The sequence below is a fragment of the Zosterops lateralis genome (assembly GCF_965231275.1).
Source record: "Zosterops lateralis genome assembly, chromosome: 8".
Classification (NCBI taxonomy): Eukaryota; Metazoa; Chordata; class Aves; order Passeriformes; family Zosteropidae; genus Zosterops; species Zosterops lateralis.
Window position 1 is genome coordinate 14,749,862 of NC_139768.1, and position 27,976 is coordinate 14,777,837.

The 27,976-nt window shown below is 59.2% G+C and overlaps 1 protein-coding gene across 3 annotated transcripts; it reads left to right on the forward strand.

The window, feature by feature from the left end:
* The first annotated feature begins 2,988 nt into the window (after positions 1-2,988).
* LDB1 (LIM domain binding 1) lies at positions 2,989-27,961 on the forward strand. 3 transcript variants are annotated; one of them, XM_083866341.1, is made up of 11 exons: positions 2,989-3,087; positions 22,523-22,625; positions 23,223-23,267; positions 23,486-23,561; positions 23,792-23,894; positions 24,098-24,270; positions 24,510-24,632; positions 24,805-24,888; positions 25,303-25,426; positions 25,861-26,009; positions 26,372-27,961. In XM_083866341.1, exons 1-11 carry the CDS (start codon positions 3,063-3,065, stop codon positions 26,600-26,602), a joined length of 1,236 nt encoding a protein of 411 aa, XP_083722467.1. In that variant the 5' UTR covers positions 2,989-3,062; the 3' UTR covers positions 26,603-27,961. The 3 variants fall into 3 exon arrangements, with proteins under 3 accessions (XP_083722467.1, XP_083722468.1, XP_083722469.1); XM_083866342.1 differs by having other exon boundaries at positions 25,861-26,003; XM_083866343.1 differs by lacking the exon at positions 2,989-3,087.
* Positions 27,962-27,976: the final 15 nt, after the last annotated feature.

The window sequence follows — 27,976 nt, forward strand, 5'->3', positions numbered from 1 at the left end:
ATGAGCTGCCGTGCAGCTTCCTGGCTTGGCAACAGGGCAGGGTACCTGAGTCACTGTTTGTGCCTAGACTTGTGCTGCTCTCCAAAGATGGCACACAGAAAATCACCTGGAAAATGTGAGGGAGCCAAACTCGGCTCACTGGACACAGTTGCTGTCCAGCCTGGCTCCCCAGAAAGGCAAGAGATGCCGGTGTGTGCTGGCACTTGGCCTGGCCCTGTTTGATACACTCTGTTCAGGAAGCCCGGAGTCCCTTCAGGTGCTGTCACTTCCTGTGCCTCTTCTTCTGGCTTCCAGACGGACAGTAGGATCATATGGAGTTCAAGGATGTGCTTACAGCACCACAGGTGCAGTGAGGACATGTCACTGGAGCTCTGCAGTGCATGATTTGCCTCGTGGCGGGTACCTGTCCCAGCCTCTACGTCAGTCCCTGGAGCACAGACCTGCCCAGGCCAGATTCCCTTGGGGATCCACAGGATAGAGCTGCTTTTCTCGGTCTTGTGTGCCTGGTCATTGGGCTGAGTTATGTCTAACACATGGAGCCTCATCCTGCTCTCCTTCCTTCCACCCCTGCCACATGGGACTTTCAAATGTGATCACTCGTCCCATGTCACCTCCTGCCTCTCATGGGCTGCTCCTCCCTAGCCACAAACAGGATCTCTGTCCAGGGGAGCTGCTCCCCTCCACCTTTTCATCCGAGAAGCCCATAGCACCTCTCACCGACACTTGTATCTGGCCAAAACACTGAGCAGCAGGCAGGTGGCTGTGTCCTTCTCCAGGGCCATGTATCCATGTCTGAATGCCGCAGAGCACATGTGTTGCAATGGGTGAATGTGAGCACGCCACTGGGGTGTGGGGGATTTTGCTGGATGTAACAGGCTCCTCAGGCCAGCACCTGCCTCCGGTACTGCAGAGGAAGCTGGGGAGGCTTGGCAAGCGCTCCAGGCTCTCTGCAGCCCAGGTGTGGTTGCCCCTCTGACTGGTACTTTGTTTCCCCTGAGCTCAACACATCTAAATCAAGGAACAAGTCATTTTGAAATGTCCATGTATCTCTCCACTGGCCTGAGGAGAAGCTCCCCATAACCTGCTGACAGGGATGTGGAGCAATGTTCCCCTTGGAGCCCTGCAGCTTTCCTTCTCCTCCTCCGCACCCTCCTTTCCTGTCCTGTCCTCTCTCCCTGGGGCACATCCAGGGCATGCAGTGACCTGCCTAATCCCTCTGTGCCTGTGTGTGGCAGGACCCTGCGGCACAACAAGGCTGATCTCTGACAGAGCAAGCCTGGCCTGGTGTGTAGAGTGGGACCTGTAAAGTGGGACTATTCCTTGCACATAGGGTCCCTGGAGTGCGACCACAGGGAATCCCACCTGCCCTCTCCCAGTACAATCCTCAGCAGGGATGCACTCCTGGCACAGGGCAATACGAGGCATTCCTGCTGGTTTACAAGAAAAACAAACAACGGATAGAAAGAAAAATGCACATTGTACTTCCCTGGCTCCCTTCCCTCTCTGTGTGGTGACCACTCCCTGGCCAGGCACAGCCAGATGCTGGTCAGGGTCGCCTAATTTCAGCCTGTGCAGCACTCAGGGTAGGCAGCTTGCTCAGGGCTAATAGGCAGAGCCTGCAAAGGAGAGCTCAAAACCCCGTGTGATGCTTAAAGGACACTTCACTCAGTAAAGAGGAATGTGAGTCCCACCCAGACAGGAGCAGATGGGGCGGAGTTGGCCCTTCAGAGAGTAGAGGGCTTTGGCTCCCCGGAGCAGTTTGCTCAGCCCAGGACGTTGCTCCCATCGTGGGGCTGGGGCTGCATCTTGTCAAGGCAGTAGAGGGACAGGGCTTGCCTTTGCGGACTGGGCTCTAGCCCTACAGCCGATGTGCAGGAGCAGAGCTGCATGAGGCTGGGGCAGCTCTGGTGAGATCCTCTCGGGTGGGTGTCCCTCAGGGGACGGACGTATGGCACTCTTCTCCTGCCCTGGCATCTCTGTGGCCCCCGGCCTCACATCCCTCCGGCACAGGGTGCAGCACAGACCAGAGCAGCTCCCGGCCTCCAGACCAGCAGCCTCTGCCATCCCCGCACAAGGCACAGCAAACGCCGGTCACCATGTCCCTGGTTGTGCGAAGCGCTTCTGAAAACCCCCTTCCTTCCTCCCCCCGGCCCCTTCCCTCCCACCTACAACCTCCACAGTGCCGTGTCCTCCCCGTGCCCCGGGGCTGGGAGACTGGCAAGGTCCCAAAAAGCACAAGCCTAAAGTAGGCTCCTCCATGCGGAACAGCCGTGGCGTCCTCTGCTCGTCCCCACAGCCTCCCGGGTGGACACCCCAGCAAGCCGCCCTGAGACACCCGAGCGCGGGTCCCTGAGCACTCTTCCCTCCAGTCGTGTCTCTCTCAGGGCCTGGGAGGAGCAGCCCCGGCGGGGGAGGGGGGCGGGATGGAGGCCTCAGCCCCGCGCCGCCTCCGGGAGCCCCCGCCGCCCTGAGATCCCTCTACCACCCGCGGGGCTCTGGGGAGAGCGCTGCCCCCGCTCCCAGGCTGCAAACCCCGGGGCGCAGCGCCCGGAGCCTCCTCTCGGGGCGGAGGGGGGACCCCTCGTCCTTCGCTTCATGCCCTCCTCCCTGGCGGGCCCCCCCGCCGCACCGGGATCCCCCCGCCCCTCACGGTGACCGGAGAGGGGGGGCCGGGGGGGGGGCGCGTGCGTGCGCGGCAGCGGCCAGTCGGGGGGGCGCGCACGCACGCAACACGCACGCGCTCGCGGCGGGGGGGGGGGGGAAACGGGAGGCCTCGCGCACGCGCAGAGGCGCCCCCACCCGCCCGCCGCCGGCGCAGCCGCCCCCGCCCCCGCTCCCGCTCCGCCGCCGCGGCCCCCGCCCCGACCGCCCCCGCCGCCGCTGCTCCTGCTGCCGCTGCCGCCGCTGCTCCGCCGGTTCGCGGCGCGCCCGCCCGCCCGCCCGCCTCTGGCCGCGGCGCTACCCGCCGCCCGCCGCGCCGGAGCCCGCGGCGCGCCGCCCATGCGAGACCCCCGCGGCCCGGGCAGCGCGCAGCGACCCCCGGCCGGGCCAGGCATGTGAAGATGTCAGTGGGCTGTGCATGCCCTGGTGAGTGGCGCGGCGCGGGGCGGGGGCGGCCCTGGGGCTGGGGTCCCCGCGACATCGCGGCGGGGTGGGGAGATGGGGGCCACTTGCGGGGTGGGGGCCCCGGGGGTGCCGGGGTCTGGCTGTGGGGCTGGGGTCCCACTGTGTTGGTGTTGGGGTCCTGCTGCGGGGCTGGATCTCCTGAGAATGGGCTCTGGGGTCCCATGGTGTTTGGGTCCGGCTGTGGGGCTCAGTCCCCTAAGAATGGGCTCTGGGGTCCGGCTCTGGGGTCGGGGTCCCCACTCCATTGATGTTGCTGTCCTGCTTTGGGGCTGGCATCTCCAGCTACAGGACTGGGGTCTCTATGGCATTGTTGCTTGGTGTCTCCATGGCATTGGTGTCGGGGTCTCCATGGCATTGCTGTTTGGTGTCTCTGTGGCATTGGTGTTGGGGTCTCCATGGCATTGGTGCTTGGTGTCTCTGTAGCATTAATGCTGGGGTCTCTAAGGCAGTGGTGCTGGAGTCCAGCTACGGAGATGGGTTCCCCATGGTACTGGTCCCTGGGACTGCATGGCATTGGTGCTGGGATCTGGCTATAGGGCTGAGGTCTTCATGGTGTTGGTGAAGACGGCTGGGGTCTCCATGACATTGGTGCTGGTATCTGGCATTGGTGCTGGGGTCTCCGTGGTGTTGGTGCTGTGGTTTGGTTATGGGGCTGGGTTCCTAGGGCATGGCTGCTGGGAGCTGACTACAACACCAGGGGACTTTTCAGTGTAGTTGTTGAGGTTTGGCCATAGTGCTGGTGCTGGGGATAAGCTATGGGTGTCAGCAGGGTGTGGGGACTGGAGTCCTGGTCACTATGGTGTGGGGATGGGGTCCCCATAGTATGAGCTGTTGGAATCCAGCTGAAGGGCTGGAGTTCCTAGAGCATGGACAGTCAGGTCTGACTGTGGGATTGGAACCCATGGTATGAGTCCTGGGGTCTGGCTGCGCGGCTGGAGCCCTGTGGCATGGGTGCTGGGATGTGGTTGTGAGGCCAGGACTCTGTGGCATGGGTGTTGGGGTTCCTATGGCATGGATGCTGAGATCTGTCAGATTAAGTGATTTGGGACCCAAGAGCACATGGAATGTTGGGACCAGCCTGGAACTGAGACCCCACAGTCAGAGTGCTGCAGAGGCATTGGGCAGGCATTCAGGTGGCACTGTGAAGAGTGACCCCAAAGTGCCCCTGTGGCCAGGGCAGTAGGTCTGTGGGGTGCCACAGCTCCCTGTGTGGGTGTGAGGCAGTGTCCCTGCAGAGGTTTGGTAATGCTGCTGCTGGACATGCATGCTGTATGGCCCCCCACCACAGCCATTGTGGGGTGTCTGCTGGAGAGCTTCTTCCTAATTCTGGAGCCTGCAGGCTAGCAAGGCTGCAGGACTACACAGGAGATGTGATGAGTTGGTGAGATCTCAGCACCTGGGAGGGTGCTGCCGCAGGGATACTCATCTGCACACCTGGGCTTGGGGGCAAGTTTGGGGCAGCTGGCCTGGCTGCATCGCCTGCTGCTGTATGCAGAATGTTGCTGTGCCAGGAACAAGGCAAGGCAGGGGGCTCGGAGGGCTGCTGGAACCTTGTCCAGCACCAGGTCCCCGCGGCGCTGGCCAGCAGATGGGGACCCAAGTTTGGGGAGGGGGTTCTGCCATTTCCCTGGGCATCTGGCACATGGGGTCCCTGCGGGGGGACAGCAGGGACGCTCCTCGGCTCAGCTCCCCTGGCAGCATCCCTGTGGTCCCGAGAGAGCCTCCTGCCAGGCCAGAACTCCATGCTGGGGGGCTGCCGGAGGCAGTGGGGCGCTGTGACAGCACACGGTCCCCGTGCCTCCCCCGGAGCCGAGGGGTTTGCAGCTGAATTATCGGGGTGGGGAAGGGGTGCCCCTGCGCGGCGGCCCTCCGCCCCTGCGCTGCCTGCGCCTCGCCACCGTGTTTCTATGAAGGCAGGCGGCCCCTTCCCCCTTCCTCCTCCTCCTCCTCCATCTCCCACTGGAAGCTGCCAGAGCGCTGCTTCCTCAAGCAGAAAGTCACGTGAACCTCCCTGCGAGCCAGGCCGAGCAAGCACAGCACCCGCCCCGCAGGCACCCCGCACCGGGGGCACGGCACCCCTCCCGCCGCCCCCAGCCTTGGCGGGGGTCCCGCCTGGGCCGGGAGAAGGCCTTGGGACGGCCAACGGTGGGGCCCCGTCGTATTCCCCAGGAGCTGGCCCCACGCCACTGAGAATGTCATCGGCGTGTTGGTGGGCGCAAAGAGGGGGGTCCTCTCTCGGTGCGGTGATGTGGGGCCGTGGGGTCACCCCTCACCTGGGACTGTCCCCGCGGATAGCTTCGTGTGTTGTGTGCCCTCCGCGCCGCCCCTCCCGCTGCCCCAGGGCAGGGAGGACGCGAGGCTGCCGTGCAATGTTCGTGTGCCCCCCGCCTCTTCCCCCGCTCCCCCGCCGGGGCTGGGTGGCACATCCAGAGCCTGCGCCCCCCTCCCCCTTCCCCTCCCCGGACTGTTTATCGGAATATAGAAAAAACAAGCTCTGCCGCTGGCCTCCCGCCAGCCAGAAACATTTAATGAGCCGCTCTGCCCAGGCTGCTCTTCAGGGCTGCATTAACTTGGAGGAGTTTCCTGCTTGGGAGCTGCTGCCGGGGGGGCGGGTTGGCTGCCCCCCTTCCAAGTTGTGCCCTCCCAGAGGGGTTATGTACTCCTTGCCATCCCTGGGGGTGCATCGTGCCCCACTGCAGCTCCTCTTGCACCCCTCCAGAAATGTTTTCCTGCTCTTTTCTTCCCCTCTGCAAAGCTTTGGAGCAGGGAGGCTGCTCAGCTGGGAACCTGATGCACTCTTGTGCCCGAGGAGGTGGGGAGCTGCGGGGGCCAGTGGAGGGCTAAGGAGGGTTTTGCCTCCCACCTCAGATGTGGAGAGCTGAGCAGCAAGAGCGTAATGGGCTCAAGAGTGGAGGTGGCAGAGGCTGGGGCAGCAGCTGTTTGGTGCTGGTGCCGGTGGTGCTGTGCCCAGGGCTGCTTGGAGCAGGGCCGGCAGACAGGTTTTGGCATCCAGACCCCAGCGGGGCCCTGACCCCTGGGGGCACCTCTCACTCTCCCAGCATGCTCTGCACTTTCTTTCTTAATTGTTTTTATTATTATCATTATTTTTCCCCCTGTAGTGATGGTGTCAGTGCAGAGGGGGAGGAGGGGAGCAAACCGGAGCAGAGCTGTTCTCCCTCCCTGCAGGGCTGGCTCCAGCTTCATGGCAGGGAAGCAACTTTCCCAAGGTCAGCACCTTCCCTGGGACACCTTGCAGAGAACCAGCCTGTGCGCTCCTCTGGCAGGAGGGAGAGCTTCCCGAGCCACATGCTTGGGGTCCCGGGATGGACATGTCCAGGCCAGGGCACGGCCCATTGCCGTATCCCTCCCTTCTGCCGAGCTGGCGCCGTGCATCCCCCACCGTCACGAGGCCGAGCTGTGCCACATGCCTTCTGCGACAGATGCGCTGGGAAAGGGATGGCAGCGAGCAGGCTGAGTGCCGCGGCGGGGGGGCCAGCAGCCCTGACCTGTGTGGGCTCTGGCTCCCAAATATCCCCCGGGGGGCTTGGCACCTTGGGGTGCCCCTGGGCCTGTTGAGGAGGAGAGGAGCAGTAGAGGTCCCAAGGCCTCGTGGCATGTATCAGTGTGCTCTAGTTCAGGCTTTCTTCATGTTACCAGTGATGTTTGGGTGAAACATGTTATTTGTCCTGTCCCCCTCAGCAGGGAAGAAGAGCCTGACGCTAGATACTATGTGTTCTGTGTTGCCTGCCCGCTTCTGGCATGCTGTGGCAAAGTCAGGATGGGTTTGTGGCTGTCTGGTGCTCAGCGAGGGGATTCCTCAGGGGTCCTGTTACTGGTGTGAGGTACCAACACAGTGCTCCTTGGGGCCAGTGTGAGCTCACCCAGGATTTGCCTGGAGAATCTCGGATGGATTAGTGCCACATCAGTGCCAGGGGGTTCAGCACTGAGTATTTGCACTGGGCCCCAAGTTTATTCCAGGAGTGCTGTTACCTGCTCAACATAAACTGCTGTGAAAGCTGCTCTCTGGGGAGTGAAGGGATGCCCCTGGGCAGGGAGGTGCCTTTGTGACCCTGGAGGGCTTGTGGCCAGGAATGCACTGGCCAGGTGGCTGTGTGCCCCCAGGCAGGGCAGCAGCCGAAGCAGCTCAAGTATCCCCTGCCCATCCCTTTTGTGTCAGATCACTCAATTTCATGCCACCCTCTCCTCCTCCACTCTGCTCTGGGATTCTCCCACCATATCCATGTTGCTAGAACATGCGAGGCATGGATCTGCATGGTGTGCCAGGGACACTTGGGAGCGTGGTGCCCATGCACAACAACTGTCAGTGTGTCACTGTCAGTGACATCCCCAGCTCAGTGCAGGGTGACACTGGGCCCTGGGGCTGCCGTTGTGTGCGGTGTGGGTGCACCCCTGGGCCTGGGGAGCCGTGGGTGTGGGGACAGCTCCCGGGTGGTGGGGTGCAGGCAGGATGGGGCTGGGTGACCGTTATCAGCTGCCCGCAGGCTGCAGCTGTGGTTTCCTGCCGGTGCCGGGGGGAGGGTGCTGGGGAGCAGGCAGGGCTGCCAGGGGGCTGCTGGGCCCCACCTGGAGCAAGGATAGTGGCAGCAGTCTGCCCCTCTCCCAGGGTCTCTGGGGGGCAGGGTTGGGGTGGCTGCAGCAGGGGTGATGCTGGCAGGTTTTTGGGAGGTACAATGCTGTGTGCTTGTGAGGGTGTGGGAGAGTGGGCTGTGCACCAGTGTTGGATTTCCCTTTTGAGCAGGGGTGCTGGTGGGGCTCAGGAGTCTCCAAAGCTGTTAGACCAGCCTCCCAGTGCAGCTCAGCCCCTTCTCTCCTGGGCAGGTCATGGATTGGGATGAACGTTAAACCCAAGGCGTAATCTCTGCTGTGGCAGGCGCTGGCCCCTGTCCAGCCCTGACCCGCCCTGCCCGCAGGGCAACCGATAACACCCTGCCCACACCCCTCTGCTCCTGCTTCCTTTGGGGGACCCTGTGGGATGTAGCTCCTGCCCCCCTTTTACAGGGTCTCTCTCTCTGCCCTGGCTTTGCAGAATCCACAGTCAGGTAGCAGAGGTTACCCTGCACCAAGGTGACAGTGCCTGTGCCCCAGGATGGCCCCATGGTGCAAGGGTGGCAGGCAGGGGGTGGGAGAGCCCCTGCTTTCTGCAGGAGCAGCAGCCTCAGGCCCTCTACTACACACCAAGGGACACAGGTATTGTGTATGCAGCCAGGTTTCTGCAGTTCAGCCCAGGTGGCTGGACGTAGTGCTTGCAGCCCAGGCCAGGGTGGGACATTGGTGGTGTTGGGATGCTGGACCATTCTGCAGCAGCCAGTTCACCAGCCTCTGCACTACTACTTGCATTCTCCTCCAACCAGGGTCTTGTGCAGCCTGGGGGTCTCCCTTCCAGGGCAGGGGTTGCCCCTGCCTGCTGTGAGTACCTGCAGGGTGGTGGGTACCAGCTTTTGCCCACACCAGCTTCTGCCTCCCCACTGGCAGCCCATGGCAGCTCGTGGCTTTGCAGGCACACAACTCTGCTGGGCATGGGGCAGGTCCAGGCACCCCAACCTGCCTGCTCCAACTGGCCCGGGGTGAGCCCAGGGCAGCTGTGGGCAGGGGCAGGCAGGAGCACGGCACCAGGAGCTCTCCCTGCCAGGGATGGCAACGCAGGGCTGCTGGAGGAGCCTGATGTGGTGTGGTGTTGCGTGGAGTTGGGAATGGGGGTGCCTGGGTATGGGGAGTGCCAGGCTGCCAAAAGTCCTTGCAGAGGGGCATTTCCTTGCTGAGGCTGGGGAGATGTTAATATGCTCCTCCCAGCTTTGTGCCCCTGCCAAATCCTTTGGGCAGCCATGGCATGCCGAGTCTCCGTGCCTGCTGCCAGCGCGTGCGCAGCAGGAGACTTGAATGCTGGCAGGGTTCCCCTCCAGAACCCCAGGCTGCTCCTGAGTGGAATAGATGGGGCTCTCTGTCAGTCCCTACAGGAACTGGACCTGGAGCTGTGGGAGCTGCCGTCACCATCCCACCGTGGCTGTGTCCCTGCTTGGCCTAGCTGGTGGGGAGGAGGCAGCCGCTAACAGGAAGGACACGCATGTTAGCAACGAAAACACGACAGTGAGAGGAAGCAGAAGCAATGCATTATTGATGGAGCTATTTGATGCTGCTATATTCGGAGAGCTGCTCCGGAGTGTTCGGCAGCACCGTGTGAGGGGGTGGCAGAGGGTGGGCTCAGCTGGTAGAGGGTTACCTGCTTCGAGTCAACCATGTATACCCATGGCCCTTACCTTCTCCCAGGGGAGCTTCTAGTGTGGGAGGGCACAGTGACATGTGGGTACCAGGAGGGATGGCAGCCTTAGTGGGTGGGGGTTTGGTGGGTGGCAGCTCCTGGCTATGTAAATCTCTTACGGATGCCAAGGGTCCTCTGTGGCTTGGGAGATGAGTGGAGGGAATGGAGAGGGACCAGGGTGCTCTCTCACCAGGGCTGAGTTCTTGGAGTTGCAGGGCTGATTGTTGAGGATTCTGCTTTGGCTTCTCTTTGAAGCAGAAGTGCCTGTCCCTTGGAGGGTAGATGGTCTTCTTGGGGGACAGAGGGCAGGCGCAGGATGCTGGGGCTGTGCAGCCGTGGTGCATGTTGCCCCCTCCCTGCTGTGGGTTCCCAGACCAGGAAAGGGGCTGTAAAACGAACCATTCTTGTAACATGAGAGAATCCACCTGGAGGCTCTGGAGGAGCCTTAAAACCCTGCAGCTCTGGCAGGCTGGCCCTGGGCTTCTGCAGAGGAACTGGGGCTCACTGCTGCGGGTGGCCATGCTGGGGGCTGAGCTCTTGCAGGATGTGCATTGCAACGTCTCAGGGGCAGCACAGGAACACCGTGGGGCATTTCTCTGGTGTTGGTGCCATGGGGAAACCCCCTTCTAGCAGGACATGCCAAAGCTTGCTTGTGGACTGCACCTTTCCTTTGAAGCCTGTGGGCAGTCCAGTGGTGATGAGGCCAACCCACCACACCAGAACAAGGCATGATGTGGGAGTGGACACCCCATATGAACCTCATGCACTCTGAGGTTCTGCACCCCACTGTAACCTTTCTCCATGTCCTCTTGTTTTGGAGGTGATGGGCACCAGTGCATGCACTTGGTTGCTGCTAGTCCACTGCTCATGTACTTAGATTGATTTCTCTGTCCCGTGCAGGATGCTCGAGATGTGGCCCTGTAACTTCCCATCCTGCTCTGGCAGCTTTCTCCCAGCGCCTTGGCTTTATTTCTGCCTCTGGGTGTCTGGAAGTGGCTCTGGTTTTGAAGGGTTAATCCCAGGAGCCCCCAGGATCTGCTGCCTGCCTGGCATGACTCACCGTGTAGTTTCCAGCCTCCCCCAAACCTCCTCTGGAGAGATGGAGCTGTGGCTTCTCCAGCCAAAAATGAGGGCCCCTCCTGCCCCAGAACTCCCTTTTTATCTGGTCATGCATAGCTTTAGGAGGGAGAGAAGCCCCTCCTTAAGAAACAGGGAAACAAAGCATATTTCTGTTTGAAGGATGGTAGGATTTGAGGGATTGGCTCTTGTGTTCTGGAAAGGAGGGTGCTCCAGGATGCATGCTGTGCTGCACTGCTGCAGGCTGCATCTGTGCGTGGTGCAATGGTGCCCAGCTCTGGCTGCTATTTGGACAAGTCCATGAAGTTTGGAAGTGCTGCGCTTGCCAGGGCCCCGGCTGGGTGTCAGTGTGAGCATGCCCTGCCTCCTGCCCTGCTCACCTGGGATCCCTCACACACACTCTGCAGGCACACCAAGGCATGGCCACAGGGATCAGAGAGACATGGGCATCCCCTGGCTACCGTGGTCTCCAGCGGGCTCTTCCCATCCATTTGCCTGGGATGTATCCCTGTGCTCACTCCTGCTCCCGAGCTGCTGCCAGCTCCCTGGGCTGAGACCTGTCCTGGATGTTGGATGAGGGCTGGACTTCGGGGACACCAGGCAGGCATGGGGCCCTTGCTAGGGGGAGAGTGGAGGCTGCAATCTGGGAGTTGCAGTGCTCTATCACAAAAACTGGGTAGCCCCCTGCTCCCCTCACAGTGTGGGCATGAGCACATCATGAGGAAGGGGCTCCCCCACACCGTTCCTGCCACACACGCTTCCCAGCTGCATCCCAGCCCTTCTGCTCTCCATCCAGCATCTATTTAATTATTAACTCGGCTATAACCATAAACAGCTGGGGCTGCTGCAGCCACGTGGACCAGTCCAGCACTGTCGTCAGAGCTGAGCAGGGACACGTGAGCAGTCCCGGAGGGCTGCTGAGCCCCGGGATAAATTGCTCCAGGCATGTTTGCTGTGGATGCACTGGGCCAGGCCATGGGGCCTGGGGATGAATGGGGGCTGCTCTCTGATTCCCTGGCCATGGCACTGGTGCCAGGAATCTCTGATATGTGCACAAAATGCCCCTTTTTTCACTGTTCTGCAGTATTTTGCAGAAGCAGTGTGGTGTTGAGTGCTGGTGGGTGGTTGTGCCTCGTGCATCTTTGTGCCTTGGAGTGGGAATGGGGTGCAGGTGGACTGTGCTAAATGGCCTGTCTTGACCAGGAAGGCTGTGCCATACCATAGCTGTCACCAGCATTGCAGCCAGCACTTTTTTTGGCCTAATAACAATGGAGGTCAGCATGCTGCAGCCCCATCTCATCCAGTGCCACAAGGTTAGGGCTGGCAGGAGGACAGGCAGTGAAGGGGCAGCATGCTGGAGCACTCACAGCATCCCTGTACCCAGGTATCTAGGCACTGACAATGTGGGTACCTCCAGCTGCATGTGCCTTTCACAGAGTAAGGTGTCACAGAGGTTTTTAGGTTTACAGTTTAGGTTTACATTTTTCTCTTTGTGAATCTGGGGTTTACAAAGAGTTTTGGTCTGTTTAGCCACGTGCCTGTGGAAAACAGTACTGCAGGGTAGCTTACAAGAGGAAGGGGAAATCATAATGGTGTGATGTGGAGCAGGACAGGGTTGGAGTCTCACTTAGCTGATGAGTGTGGGGGACAGGAGTGAGGGCATGCTGCCTGTCCCTCTTCAGTGCTGGTCCCAGACAGCAAGATGGTGGGGAGCAGGGAGCTGCCCCCAGTCTTCAGGTGCAGAGCTTTGGAGGCGCACAAGCACAGAGGGGAGGACACCCCCAAAACCTCATGGATGAGGTTTTGCATCCACCATGTCTGCTCTGTTGGGCGGGGGGAAGCAAGTGTGCTTGGCAGGACCCAACTGGCTGTACCTGCATTGCCCCAAGGCTCGGAGAGGAGGTGCGGGCCTGGCCCTGCAAGCAGGGGGATGTGGGAGGGTGTGCGTGCCCCAGGCATGGGTGTACACCCAGCGGGAGCTGTGCCGGGAGGCCTTTGGGAAGGCGTGCAAGTGCATGCCAGCCCATCGGCGTGAGCACCAGCCCATGTGTGTGGGGTGAGCTGCACCAGCACACACGTGTGTGTGTGTGTGTGTGTGTGCTGAGCCCATGCGCTTGCCGGTTGGGCTGGCAGCAGAGGTCTGTGCCAGTCTGACTTGCCAGGGCAGGGGCAGAAGCTGCAAGGGGCAGATGTGGGGCAGAACGGGAATGGGGAAAATGGGATTTTTTAAAATATATATATAACGGATGTTTTCACAATGGAAATTTTTGTAAAATCTCCGAACTGGAAGAGGTTGCAGTTTTATCAAGGAAAGGAGACCCTGGGGGTATGATGGCAATTGCAAACTGGAACATTTTATTTTTCATCCCCCCCTCCCAAACAAACCGGTCGTGTTTTTCTTTTTTCGTCCTAAACTGGGGGAAAGGGAAACAAGTTTCAAAAAGAAAAAAAAAATCCTGAAAAAACTTCAGACACCCCGAAACCAAGCTAGGGAAAAGGTCTATTTTTATTCAAACTTTCTCAGCAGGGAAAGAATCCTTGCCCCGGCTGGTGCCGAGCTCCTCAGCGGGACGCGGCTCCCGCATCCCCATCCCGGGGAGTGCCTCCACCGGTGCCGGGCGGGGGGAACAACTCTCCGGGGACCCCCTTGGGGCGTCCCCCCCGGCCCGTGGGCCCCCGGGCGGCGCGGGGCGGGAGAGCGGTGCGGGGGGAGCGGGCCCCGCCGCCGCCGCCGCCGCAGCCATTGTGGTCCCGGCCGCGGCGCAGACAAAGGAAGCGCCCCCGCCCCGCCCCGCGCCCCGCCCGCCCCGCCCCGCGGCGGCCCCGCGCCGCCCGCCCGCCGCCGCCGCGCCGCCGCCGGACCCCCGCCCGCCGCCGCGCCGTGAGTCACCCCGCCCCCCCGCGCCCCTCTTCCCCCCCGCCGAAGTTTCCCGGTCCCCCCCACCCCGCTGGCGGCCCCGCTCGGGCGGCCGAGGTGAGGGCCGGGGTCCCGCCTGCGCCGCCCCCGCGTCTGCGAAGTTGTGCGCGGCCGCACCGCGCCGCCGCTCCCCGCCGGGCCCCCGTACGGCCCAGGGTTCCCGCGGCAGCCCCCTGCCCGCCCGCTGCTCCCCCGGCCCGGCTCTCCCTGTCCCCGGCTCCCCTCTCTCTCCTCGGCTCCCCTCTCCATCCTTACCCAGTTCTCCTGTCCCTCATCCCTCCCCAGCTGCACGGTGCATCCTTGCCCCCTCAGCTCGTTCCCTCCCCTCCAGTTCCCGTGTCTGTCCTCCCCCTCCCTGCCTGTGGTGTTCCTCCCCTCCCCTGGCTCCCCTTTTTTTCCACCATGTATTGGCTTTTGGAGCGGCACCCCCAGCCTGGTGGGGTGCTGCCAGCAGCCCCTCTGCCCTGCTCTGCCCTGCTCTATCCCAGCCCACAGCTCCCTTTGTTCTTCTCCGGGTTCCTTCCCCTGCCGAAGCCCCTTGACAGCTGCCCCACGCCCTCCTGGTCCCCCTGTGTGCGCTGTCATGGGGTTTACAGGGCCAGTGCCTGGCTCTGGGGGCTGCTCACCCGCTGCACCTCACTGTTTGTTGCAACTTCATCCTTGCTCACAGCTCAGAGGGTCCCACCAGCCTCCCACGGTTGCCTCAAAGGGAGTAAAAGGTCCAAGGGGTGCAAACACATGAGGGCCTCATGTCTCTCAAAAGCTGCCCTGCCGGGTGTCCAGGCTCAGAGGGCCATGGGCACAGGGGGCTCATCCTGCCTGGCAGACAAAGCACTGGTTTGACCTGGGCCAGCCAGACGTGGAGACCAAGCTGAGAGTGAGCACAGCATCCTCAGGAGTGGGGAAGACAGGTTCCAGTTTAGGAGTCAGCATGCATGCCAGAGCTGCAGAGGGGTGTCCTAGTTGGGCGGGTGTTTTCCTGGAGCCCCTTTGGCAGAGCCTGCTGTGGTAGGCTGCCCTGATGTCGGGTAGCTGGCCTAGTATTCCCTGCCAGCCTGCTGCTCAGGATGGGTGATAAGCACTACTGGGGCTCCCTTGGCTTGGGCAGCCCCCAGTCCCATCACTGCAGCCTTAGCTGGCAGAAGCCAGGCACCATGTCAGGAACCTGCTGAGCAACTGCCATCCCTAGCCAAAGCCAGTGCCACAGCAGGAGCCAAAACCAGAGGTGTCAGCCACTCCCAGGGTGACATGTGAGCAAAGGGTCCCAAGGCTATGGGGTCTAACAGGGAGTCACCTCCTGGGGGCACATGGTGTGCACTTACCCCACGCTGCACACCATCACCTGCTTTCTTCTCACCAGGAGGGTCTGAGCCTGCTTGAGGCTGGGCCAGGCAGGTGTGAGAGCAAACACCCTGTCCCAGGGTCTTCCCAGTTGTTCTCCACATGCTTTCAATAGCACCTTGTCTGAGCAGTTTCACAGCAACTCCGGTGATGGTCAGGTATCAGCTCTTACTGCTTCTGTTGCAAGTATGGATAAATATCAGTGTCCTTGTTCCTTTAAAGCCTTAAGTTTTGGAGTGTGCTCATTGTGGGGGAGTTATGGTTTTCACTGAAGTAGAACTGAATGTGGTCTTTCCACTCCTGATGCTGTAGAAATCCCAGGTTTGTGATCTGAGCACTCCTTAAAGATTGAGTAGTGCTAAGCAGAATGACGCCTAAGTTGTGTTGCTTCAAGGAGGAAAACTTGTGTCCAAGGGAGACAGGCTGGTGCTGGAAGGTTTGGTGACACAAAGGTTTTGCTGTCGTTTGGTGACTTTTCTCCTCACCAGAACAGGTCACAATCCATGCAAAATAGGAAAAGGGCAGTGAAAAGCCACAGAAGTTCAGTTGAAATAAAGGTGCCCCAGGCTGGAGACCTGGAGCCTCTTTCAGCTTCTTTTCAGAGAGTCGTGATAGCTCGTGACCCTGAGCTTGCCCAGGCTCTCAGGATGTGGGAGCAGAGGATGATATGGACCAGTCTGGCCCCAGGACTCCTTCCCTGTTCCATGGCTGGCAGGATGGCACCAGTGCTTGGCCCAGAGTGGTCTCTCTTAGCCTGCCCTCTTTCATGTGCTTGCAGCTCTGCACTGGCGTGAGCTTCACGTCTGCATCGACAATATGAACCTTAAGTCCTGTGTGGCGGCAGGGCAGGATAACACTTCTCCTTGGAAACCTCCTGTCCTCTGAGTGATCTGGGGACAGAGTGCTCGTGCTGTTGTTTGCTCTGTGTATGTTTGTGGGTTGTGACGCTTGCCGCAATGAGGTTTGCTGTCCCGTGGGTTGCTGTTGTTTCGGGTGGAGCTGTAACCAGGGATGCTGGGATAAGAGGGTTTCCCTGGGGTTCCTCATGCCTTCAGGAGCACCAGGCAGGTGTGCTTGACCATACCCCGTCCTTTTGCTTCCTGGGGTTTTGGCCCCATCCTGCACTGGTTGTCCAAAGGGCTGACACCAGTGGCAGCACACGCTGCCAGTGCAGTGGTACGAGTCTAGCAACCATTTGCTCTGTCCCCAGTGCTGCCGGCAGCCTGCCTGTCCCTCCTTCAGCCGCTCCCATGTTGCCTCTTAACCAAGAACTGAGAAGAGAGAAGTTCTTCCTGAGTAGGAGGGCAGAGGCTTGCCCTGGCGGCTCGAAGAAGCAATGGAGGTGCTTTGTAAGCTGCACTGAGTAGGTTCCCGCCGTGCTCCCGATGTCTCTCCTCTCCACGGGCATCTGTGAGTGGTCCAGACCTAGTGGCAGGCGCTGCACGCCAGCGTCATGGTTTGCCCCGGGCGCACGCTGCCCCAGCGAGGCCAGCTGGATGCTCACGGCGGGAGTTATCCAGCTTTTTCCCCCCTCCGGAGCGGGCTTCTGGCCGGCTGCCAGGGCTGCGGGGCTCCTCCTAGGAGGCAACATGGAGCAAGCAAGGCGGCCGGCGGCGGCGGGGCCGCGTCTCCGGAGACTACGCGTCCCAGCGTGCAGCTCTCGGCGGCGTTGGCAGCGGCAGGGAGCGAGGGGGAGCGGAGCGATGCATCCCGGGATCGCAGATCTCCATGCGCCACGTGGGGGCTGACAGCCTCCTGCGCTCCGAGGCAGCGGCACTGGGGGTCCTGCCGGCCTGGAGGATCGCTGTGGATCCCCCTCTCTCAGTGTAAGCACAGGCTTCAGCCTCTCGCTGCCGCTTCCTTGCGCTGTGGTTCTCAGCTCCAGCTGTCCCGGGCAGATCTTGTCCCTGTGGAGGGCTGCCCTGAGCAACAACCCCACAATATCGTGCAGAGCTGTGTAGTTTTGCTCCACCGTGTGTGTGGCAAGCAAGCAGCCGTGAGCAAGGATGTTGGCTTCGTGTTCTGCAGGGCCACTGGCGTGGTTAGCTATAACTGAATTTTTCTGTGTTGCCGCAGAGCCTAGAAAACCTTTGATGATGAAAATCCTAGTTTGTCAGGAGGCTTTTATTCTGGGTATGCTGACGGGTTTTTTTCCCAGCCCCATGGTTCCCACACAACATTGTTAGTTTGTTTGCCAGTGCTGCACCAATGCATGCTGCAGGAGGGATGTGAGCCTGGTTGCTGCAGGGTGGCAGGGACCCAGGGTAAAGGGGTCTGGGAGAGAGGGAAGGCGTCTGAAAATGTGAAAGGTGGATTCCTGAGGCTGAAACTGACAGTGTTTGATTATGGATCATCTTTGAGACAGTGAACTGAAAGGAGTAATTAGGGACAGTGGGATATTTCCCTGAGAGTTGCAGGAAATGACTGCCTCGTGGTAAGTTGATAGTAGTGGAGCTGAAACTGGGTTATCTGTGGGATTGCATCTGGGGCTTGCAGCCTTGGACGTGATTCAATTTTCTGGCTGTTTTGCAATTGGCAGGGTGTGCTTTTCTCCCTTTTTCCCTCCTGGAGAATTCCTCGTCTATGTGTCTGAATCATCTGAGGAACAAAATGGAAAAGAGGAGACTCCTGCTGTCCCCTAGGTACTGCAGGGCAGTGCAGTTCCCTGGGGCCCTAGCCGAATGTCCAGCTCCAGAGTATGCCTTTGTGGGAGACCCTGGACCCTGGTAGAGCTGGGGTTGTGGGACTGCACTGAGCCCTGACCCTGACCTGAGGCCATGACCCCATTCTGGCCAGGTTCTCCTCACCTGGTGCTTTCAGATAGCACTGTTTTGCAGCCTACATCAAAATTGTTGCTTTGTAACAATTAGCTGCAGGTGATTATCCCTTCTCTGGCCATCTCCCTAAATCTGTGACCCGATCTGCAGAGAAGAACACCCTTGGGTTCAGATGCTTTGTGTGCTGCTGTGGAGGACTTTTGTACTAATTTTGCAGGATGTGACCTGGGGCTGGGACACCATGCACAGCCACGTGGTGTGGGCAGGGAGGCAGCTTGTGGTCCAGATAAGCTCTGTGAACGGCTTGGATGTGCAGCTTGGGAAAAGTGAGAGAGTAATCCCTGCATGCAGCCGGGCAGGCAGCAATGTGGGTCTTGCCTTTGGACAGGTCAGGGCCAGGCAGTGTCCTGGCTGGGGTCAGCCTCTGGATGCCACTGAGACCATGGCACATGGTCTCCTCCAAAAGTGCTATCTCCTCTTCCCTGGAGAGCTCAATCTCCTGGAAGCTTCAGCTTCATCAGTTCTGCATTTTTAAAGCAAATGGGGTTTCTGCAAGTTGATACTGTCACTGATAATGTCTCAGGCCATATCTTGGTGGGTTCTGCCTGGGTTCCTGTGGGCTTAACAACAGCATCGGAGTTTGCAACTGGCCTCTCTCAATCCCTTCTATTCCAAAGAAAAGGAGAAAGAGGAGGTGAAGGCAGACTTGTGGGGACAGACCACAGACTGCTCCCTGTGCCTCTGCCTGTCCCAGTCACTCTGAATACTTTGTGTTTGCCTCCCAGCCCTGCCAACTTTCCAGACAGCAGGCACTATCACTGGGCAAAACCACGTGAACTATTTGAGACGCTGCCCTGCACCCAGTCCCAGATAGTACCCTCATGCCAATGGGACTGGCCTGGGAAGATGCATTTCTTTCTCCCACACCCCATCGAGGCAGCCCTGCGAAACAATGCCGCTATTTACACTTTAAAGCCTCGTTAGGCAGCCAGGAAGCAGCATGGAGCATGCCGGGAAGCACCGGCTGCCTTTAGCAAGGCTGGCCTCTCTTCTTCCCGGGCTGCTGGGAGGAGCAGGACGCTCCCCGGCTGAGCTGTAACCCTGCGGCCCCTTTCAAGCCCCACTTCTTCATTTTTTTCATAATTTATTTTTTTCGCCTCTGCCTTGCTTGTGGGCTTTGCTGCTTGCATAGAGAGCACACTGGCTGCCCAGACAGGGATGGCTCCTGTCTGGTAGGAGGGCACCGATTTCTGCCAGCGGCCACAGGTATAGGAGGAACAAGATGTTGATGCTGCTTTGCCTTTGTCCTCAGCAGTTCTTTGCTCTTTGATGGGGAACTGAAGTTATGGGAGTTCAGGCAGAGGCTTTTCTCCCTGCTTTCCACGTCCCTTGCCCAGGCAGGCAGCTCCACAGTGCTGGTCTCGGCTCACAGTACCCTGCTGTCTCCTGGCTGTGATGGCTCTGTGAGGTGTCCACTGTGCTTTTGGTGCTTGGGAAATCTCATGTTCTGCAGCTTTGTGAGCTTATCTAGGATATGAATCATTCCTGCTCCAACAAACCCACTGGACAGTGCACTGGACAAGCTTTCCCCATAGGAGTGATAGTTCACAAACAGGGACAGCAGAGGAGAAAGCATGGTGGAGGGTTGGGCAGTGCTGGGTTGTACATGAGTCATGGGCAGAGCACCTGCCTTCTGTTCCCTGGATGGCCACCCACCTGGAGTTTACTTGCCCAAGCTTTCACAGCAGGCCTATGGACCTGGCCTGGGCTGAGGATGCTGAGCTGTGAGATCCCTTCACGGGGTTCCCTTCTCCCACACCTTCCCACTGAAGAGGAGCCGTGGAGCCGCCCACCTGGCCATGAGCACTGTGCTGTTTGCCCAGACCTGCCTGGGGCGGGAGCTCACCAGCTGCAGTGTCAGCCTGTTCTTTTCCCTTGCTGAATGTTTTGTGTCACTGGGCCAGCACCTGTGAGTGACCACAGGAACCATCTCCTGTTGCCTTGTGTTCCACAGGGGCATTGCATGCTCAGCCACCAAGCAGCATCCCTGTTTGCACCAGGCCTGCCCAGATCCTGTGCTCAAAACAGGAGGCAGAGCAGGGGCATGCAGAAATACCAGCTAGGGCCAGACTCTGGGCTTGGCTTCGGAAGGGCCACATCCTGCAGGTCTGTGTCCTGGCTGGACAGGCTTGCAAGCAGCTGGGCAGTGTGAAGGAAAGAGGTAGTGATGGAGGGATGTCCCAGACCAGGCAGCATGACCTATGTGTGAGTGAAAGTTGGTGTTTCTCCTGCCGTAAAGTAATTGTGTTAATTCATGTAGTGTGTGTGTGTGTATAGTGAATGGAGAATTTGGACAGCTTGTATCAAATCCTAAGGCAGTTGTTAGTGTTATTTCAAGCCACTGAATCCAGTGACATATTTTACGCTGCATTAAAAATAATAGTTGGTCAGGATGCCAGTCTTGCTGAGGTCACATAACAGGCTCCTCTCCCCTCCTCTAGATCCTGACATAGGTCACTCAGTAGAGCTCTAAAAGCAGGGCGTGTCCATGTTAACCTGCTGGGAAAGGCCCAGGATGGAAATGGAGGCTTGGGTAGAAGTGGCGACCTGGCGCATCTGCTGTCCCACCTCCAGCAGCAGTGAGCTCGGGAAGAGTGTGAGAAGCACAATGGATGGAGAGTGATATGTCTCCCTGGTCTCACTACCCCAGACCTTCCTGCACCCTGAGAAACAAGATGGTGACTGAGGACAGCAAGAAGCCATGGGAACTTAGTCTTCCCATGTTTCATCAGTGAATAAAAACAAAGAATTGAAGGATGAGACCTGTTGGGTCTGATTTTTTCCTGCTCCTCAGGACATGATGACCAGAAACAAGCAGTGCTCCAGCCACTGTTGTTTCTGCCTAATGAATCAGTTTGTTTTAACAATAGTTTGGGAGTTTTGGGAAGTTTCCTATGCATTGAACACGCTTCAGTGTCATGTTGTAGAACAACAGAATAGAGGAAATAGAAATGCTGTGTTTCTAGTACAATTTGGGACGAATTATTATGTCCGTTGGGCACAAGTTGATGTGGATAAAGCAGAAAGCAAAAACTCCTCTGCAGCAGCAACTGACCATCACTGACCTCCCTATTAATTGTTTTATCTATGAAAACATTCAGTAAGAGCAAGGGGCCGACATTGTTAGCAACCATATGAGAAATTGTGCCATGTCCCAGTTATCCTCAATGCAGGCAGGCAGGAGTGAGCCACGGCTGAGTGGCTGGGCTGGCTCCAGCCCCACAGGACTGGTAGATCCTGATGGGTGCTGGAGAGAGGCTGGGTTCAGCTGCTGTGGGGAAATGTGGTGAAAAGGCCCCAAGAAATAAACCACATAGTTCCCCTGTTGCAAGTGGGATTTAATGCTCGGGATGTGACCCCCTCTACTTTTGAGCAGCCATTGCTCAGCTGTGTGTGCAATCCCTGTGACTGCTGACTTGGGGTCCCAGATGGCTCGGCAAGGGTGAAGGTGATGCCTTGGTTATTCACCCCTGTTGGCTAATGAGCTCTTTGTTGCAACGAGCTGGATATCTGGAGTCCCTGTGCTAGTGGCACCGCTTTCCTTGAGTCTGGTGCTTTTTGCTGCCCCACTGTATCCATCATGGTCGAGCTGCTGCTCCGCTCCTGTCCCTGCACCCTTCTGCACAGCCTGGCCGTGGAGTGGAGCCAGAGGGGCAGTGGTGTGTCTGGCGCCTCTGGGACGCTTCCCTCCGCTGCTGGCTTTGCTTTCTGCAGTACCGGGTGGCAATCCTGGCAGTTCGTGGGCGTCGGGAAGTGCCCGTCGCAGGGCTGTGCGCGGGCGGGCGGGCGGGCGATGGGGATCCCGCCTCGGCCCCGGCTGTAGCCCGGCCTGTTCGGCTCCGGGCCCCGCCCGCGGCGGGACGGGGGGAGACGTGTCTGTGCGCGGCAGGGCCGGCTGAGCCGGTGGAGCCGGAGCTGCCTGGCAGCTCGCCCGCTGCTGCGCCCCATCCAGGTCAGCCCGTCTGCCCGCCTGCCTGCCGGGAGGAAGAGAGAGAGAGAGAGAGCCGCGTGCCTCAGCAGCATCCTGGCGCAGCGTGCCGGGTCCTGCCAGCCGCGGGGCGTGCCGGGGCTCCCGCGGGGCTCGGGAGCGGTGCTGGCAGCCTCTGCTCCCGGGAACCTGCCCTTGTGGTGGGAGTGGGCCGGTGAATGTGGGAGCGCCTGGCTACCCCAAAGGAGCCGGGATGGGGCTGGCTCTGCCTGGCATACCCAATGTCTTCAGTTGGCAGGTCTGGGGGTTCCCAGGTTGCTTTTAGGATCTGTGCTGGTTTCACACGTTGTGTGCTCCATCGCAGACCCCATCACACCCCATGCCCCTCTATGGGTTCCTTGTCCTTTGCCCTGGTGCTGTGGTGGGCAGGGAGGCTTTGGCATGGTTTGATCACAGCTGGGGGCTGTTGTGTCGGATCTCTCTGTCCTCCTGGATCCGGGTGGCCGCTGGCCTGCCTGAGCGGCAGATGGTGGCTGCCTGGGGACCCGCCATCCATCCCTCTGGGCGATTATTCACCCGTCACCATGACGATAGAAAGGTCAGCGAAAAGATCCTGTGTGATTCCCGGGTCGGTCAGTGGGATTAGGAGCAGTGCAGGAGGGAGGGCCAGGGCCCAGCCAGCCCCTCTCCAGGCTCACCAGCTGGACCTTCCCCCTCGGGCACATCCTCAAAGCCCAGCCAGTTGAGAACTGACAAACTTTGGGTACCAGTGAGAAACCCTTGGGATGGGGCTGGGCCCCTCTGGCTGCTGATCCTGAGAGCTCAGCCTTGACCTCGTGAGTTCCATCCTGCACAGGGGAGGCCTGGAGCTGTGTGTGGGATGAAGGGAGTAGGGTGACATCAGAGGGAAAGCAGAGGAGGGATGGGACTGTGCTGATGGAGGCTTGACTGGTCCTTTACCCTTCCTCTCCTCTCAGAGTGCCCCCAACTGACCTGTGTCCCCCCTCTCTCTCTTCCAGGCTGTTCCTCTAAGTCATTCAAGCTGTACTCGCCAAAGGAGCCCCCGAACGGCAACGCCTTCCCTCCCTTCCACCCAGGCACCATGCTGGATCGAGATGTGGGGTGAGCTGGGGCCCAGGGAGGGATCTGCCATGTTGAGGACACTCTGCAGCTTGCACCCCAGGGTCTCTGTGTTATGCTTCCCAGCAGCAAACAGAGACTGCAGTGCAATGGGGTTCAGTTAGCACAAGAGCAAAGAGGGAGTTTGAGCAGGCACAGGTGATAGTGGATTGAGAATGAGTGATATTCAGAATGAAGGAAGCTTCCAGGTCCTGAGCTCTGTCAGGCCAAGCCCTTTGCCTGGCCAAGCCCATGGGATGACAGGGAGCCCTTCCAGCTCCTGCCAAAACAGCCCCTTCTTCAATGTCTGTCCTGCCTGGCACCAGTCACCACTGCAGAGGAGCTGGGTATGTCCCCAAGGAGCATTTGGCTAGGTCCCAGGGGTGGAGCAGCCAATTATGTGGGATCAGAGCCCAGTTTTGGGCTACAGGTTGCCCCATGGGGCTGTCAGATATTGGCAGCCAGAGTACAGTCTGCACTGTGGGGAGGGTCTCACCTCCAGTGAGCCTGAGTGCCTACTGTAGCCAGGGAAGGAGGAGCTGTGGTGAGCAGGGAGATCCCTGCTAGCACTGACTTGCCTGCATCTCTTTCCACTGCTAGACCTACTCCTATGTACCCACCGACGTACCTGGAGCCTGGAATTGGGTAAGCGGGGGGGCTGGTGTGGACCCTGCTCGAGGGGGAGCTCATGCCTGTGGTGGGGGTGCCTCAGCAGGGCCAGCATGCTGGCTGGCTGGGGCTTGTGGGGGGATTGCTCAGACTCTGCCAGCCCTGGAGGGGCTGTGTGTGTTCCCCCTGTGGGCTCAAGAGCCACACCCTGTGGCTGCCTTCCCCTCTGATGGCTTGCTGTGCTCTCTGGGCAGGAGGCACACGCCGTACGGGAACCAGACCGACTACAGGATATTTGAGCTCAACAAGCGGCTGCAGAACTGGACAGAGGTAGGCAGCTGGGAGGGTGAGGGCTGGCCAGGGCAGTATTTTGGCAGCAGGGGCCCCCACCACCTTCTCCCACATGTGGCCATGGGACAGGGCTTATCACCCCCATCTCTGAGCACTCAGCTCAGAGCACAGTCCTGTGTGGGTTGAGCACGTGGCTGCTGTGCCTGGTAGCCATTGTCTGTCTGTCTGTCTCTCCTTCTCATAACGTAGCATCTCTCTGCCATCCCCAGGAATGTGACAATCTGTGGTGGGATGCTTTCACCACAGAATTCTTTGAGGATGACGCCATGTTAACAATCACTTTCTGCTTGGAGGATGGACCAAAGAGATACAGTGAGTACCAGCTTGAGCCCTCCTTCCTAAGGGCATTGCCCTTCGGCAGGAGACAGTTGTGTGCTCAGGGAGATGTGGGTAGGGTGTCAGAGCTCAGCTGTTTCCAGCCAGAAGGCATGGGAAGACTGTCTTCATGTGCATTCCAAGGAACACCTCCATGAGCTGGGTTTACTGACCTTGTTTTCCTCCTTCTCCTGCTGCAGCGATTGGCCGGACTCTGATTCCCCGTTACTTCCGCAGCATCTTTGAAGGGGGAGCCACAGAGCTCTACTACGTACTCAAGCACCCCAAGGAGTCCTTCCACAACAACTTCGTGTCACTGGACTGTGACCAGTGCACCATGGTCACCCAGCACGGCAAGCCCATGTTCACCCAGGTACTGCCTTTGCCCACAGCTTCTGCTGCCCCTCCTGTCTTGGTTTTTTGTGCCCTTTTGGTGGCTACAGTCCCACGAGGCTGTGCATTTTGGGCTCATGAGTATGGCTTCTGCTGAGACTCCTGAGAGGCAGAGGCAAGCCATGATGAGAATGTTCCAGCCAGCAGTGGGTTCCCAGGGGATCTGGGCTGGAGGAAGCTGGGGCAGCCTGTGCCTTACCCTGTGCCCTGCCTGCCTAGGTGTGTGTGGAGGGGCGGCTCTACCTGGAGTTCATGTTTGATGACATGATGAGGATAAAGACGTGGCATTTCAGCATCCGCCAGCATCGAGAACTTATTCCTCGCAGTATCCTTGCCATGCATGTGAGTACAGCTCCAGGAGTTCCCCTGGGCATGAATGACACAGGGCTGCTGTGCTCCTCAGGCTGCTGTGCAGGTTGGGAGACATCAACCCAGTCCTGCATTGCAGGCTGGGGCATGGGAGGGCTGTTCCCAGCCTGGATAAACTTGAGCCTTCTGTCCCTCTCACTCCTAGGCACAGGATCCCCAGATGCTGGACCAGTTATCCAAGAACATCACACGCTGTGGGCTCTCAAACTCCACACTCAACTACCTCCGAGTAAGTGTGTGAGAAGAGGGGTTTGCAGCTCTGCCATGTCTTGTGCTCTCAGCTGCCTGATGCCTGGCTGCCCTGGGGTGTGGGTAGGCTGCAAGGCCAGCTTTGTGAAGGGAGTCTTGCAGAGAGGCTGTAGAGAGCTGTGAGGCAGTGGGTCTGCCAAATCTCACAAGCTCACAGTGTGGCTTGGGTTATTGCAGCACAGACTCTACAGCCTGTAGAGGAGTCTTGCAGAGAGGCTGTAGAGAGCTGTGAGGCAGTGGGTCTGCCAAATCTCACAAGCTCACAGTGTGGCTTGGGTTGTTGCAGCACAGACTCTACAGCCTGTAGAGGTGTTAGGGTTAGGGTTATGGGGTCTCCATTTTGCTTGGGCTCAGAGCATTGCAATCTAACCCAGAGTCTGTCTGCTCCCTACAGCTCTGTGTAATCCTAGAACCAATGCAGGAGCTCATGTCACGGCACAAGACCTACAGCCTCAGTCCCCGGGACTGCCTCAAGACTTGCCTCTTCCAGAAGTGGCAGCGGATGGTCGCTCCTCCCGGTGAGTCTCACACTGCCTGCTGTGCTGCCTGGGAGTCTGGAACTGCCTGCTCAGGCCCTGCCCTCGGTGCAGGCTTCTCCCAGCCCCAGAGCTGTTCTTGTTTCATGAGGCTGGGGGTGATGAACCAGGCATTTGTCTTCTTTCTATGCTGGTCTGCCTTCCCAGAGGGGCAGAGCAGGGCTGCAGACAGCCAGTGCTCCCTACCTGGGGGATGCCAGCTACTTGTGGAAAGCAAAGCAGGGATGGAAGTGTTCCTGCCTCCTCACCTGTCCTCTGGTCTGGGAGGACAGCAGAGCTGTGGAGGTGAGGAGGGTGGTGATACAGCCTGGAGGGGGAATGTGGTCCTTGAAGAAGTAGGGTTTGCATAAAAGGGTCTGGGGGGCACCAGCTTCCTCCTGTTGGGACTGATCATGTATGTCTCCATTCTCCATCAGCCGAGCCAGCACGGCAGCAGCCCAGCAAGCGCCGGAAAAGGAAGATGTCGGGGGGCAGCACCATGAGCTCCGGTGGGGGAAACACCAACAACAGCAACAGCAAGAAGAAGAGCCCAGCCAGCACCTTTGCCCTGTCCAGTCAGGTACCTGTAAGCATCCCGTTTCCATTCTCTCTTCCTCCTCTGGGGTGGAGGGGAGGGTTCTCTGCCCCTGCCCTTGGGAGCTGCTAGGGGGAGACCCCCAGGGACTGCCTATCTGAGCCACCCCAGTTCTTCCCAGGTGATGGGGAAAAGAAGGAGAGGGTGTCCCAGCTGCCTTCCCTCAGTCCCTTTGCTGTCCTGCAAGAGAGTGAGGATGTGTTTGCCCCACTCAGTGCCCAAGACTGGGTTCTGCAGTGGAGATGAGGAAGTGGCCCTACAGCTGGGGAAAGGGGCTGTGCTGATGAGAGGGGGGTCTAGCGGCCCAGGCTCCCCCCACCTCGATTATGTTTCGGGACCGTCTCCCCTTTCAGGATGTGATGGTGGTAGGCGAGCCCACGCTGATGGGGGGGGAGTTTGGGGACGAGGACGAGCGGCTCATCACCCGGCTGGAGAACACGCAGTTTGACGCCGCCAACGGCATCGACGATGAGGACAGCTTCAACAACTCGCCGGCGCTGGGGGCCAACAGCCCCTGGAACAGCAAACCGCCCTCCAGCCAGGAAAGCAAGTCAGAGAACCCCACGTCGCAGGCGTCGCAGTAACGGCCCCCCCGCCGCCCCGTGGACTCAGTCCCAACCAATCTACCTGTACATTTGCAACGGAGAGTGACTGGGAAGCGGCGAGGTACCGGGGGCGGATCAGCGCCACGTGGATGATGGGGTGCACGGCCCGGGGTGCACGCCAGGCAGGCAGCCCCCAGCCGTCACCCCCGCCGCCTCCCCGCACCCCCACACCTGCCTCCCTGACGGACCCCAGGGCAGGGGTGGGTTTCCGGGGCCGTAGCTTCATTATTCCCCCTTTGCTCTTCTTTTCTGCTTCTTGCCCAGAGAGCTTCTTATCCCTGTCCCAACATGCCCAACCCCTCCCTGCCGAGTGAGGGGGAATTAGTGGGGAGGTGTTGGCAGCGGTTACCAGATGCCATGTGTTGGGGTCTGGCACAGCACAGAGACCCTCCATTTCCCTGGGCCCTGTGGCTGGAGTTTGCTGAGCAGCCACTTCCAGTGGGATTGCACATCCCTAGTCCAGCATGGGGCTGGTTGGGAGGGGCAGTGATGGAAAGCCTTCCCTGTGCCTCGGGCTCTGCCATGGAGCTTCCTCTGGCCGAGGTCAGATCCTGCAGTGCTGGGATGGTGTTGAGGATAGGGCCCCGTCGCATTTTCCCACTCTCCTGCACCTTCCCCTTCCCCTCGCTCCCCAGAGCGAGAGCGCAGCACAGCCATGGGGGGACTCTTGTATATAGGAAGTGCGTGGTGGGGGGCTGGGGGGCACGGAGGACCTGCGGCTCTGCTGGAGCAGCCGGTGCCCTTGTTCCCTGCCTGCAGCCTCTGTGTTTCCCTCCACCCTGCGTGAATCTGCCTGGGGCCCCTTTGCAACCCCTGGCTCCTGGTACCTCCTACTTTTGTCTTTTTTTAAGAAAAACGAAATAATATTATTAAATCGTAAGTTTAAAAAAAAGAAAAAAAAAATGGGAAAATACCCCCTCAGCCCCTTTGCCCATTCCCCCCTCCTGCCCTGAGCCCTTTCACCCTGTCCTGACTTTTGTACAGGCTTCTTCTCTTGGAAGTCTCATTTTATATCCAGTTCGGAGAGCTTCAAACCAAGGAGAGACTTTGCAGACTTCCTTTCTAATCCCTCCAGAGGCTGGGGGGGGACCAGTCCCCCGCCTCCCTTCTCAATGTAAATCTTGTGTGCTGTTGTCCCCGCTCCCCCCCTCGGGTTCGTGTACCTCGTGCTTGTACATTTCCGCGCTGTAGACAGTGTGTACGATACTGTTCTTTCAATGTGTTATCACTAGAGCAGGTGCCTCCATTGATGTTAGGGGAAACGATGAGAAAAATAATAATTTTTTGGGTTTTTTTTTTTTGGTTTAAAAAAAAAAAAGAAAAAGAGAAAAAAAATAATCCCTTCCAAGGCTT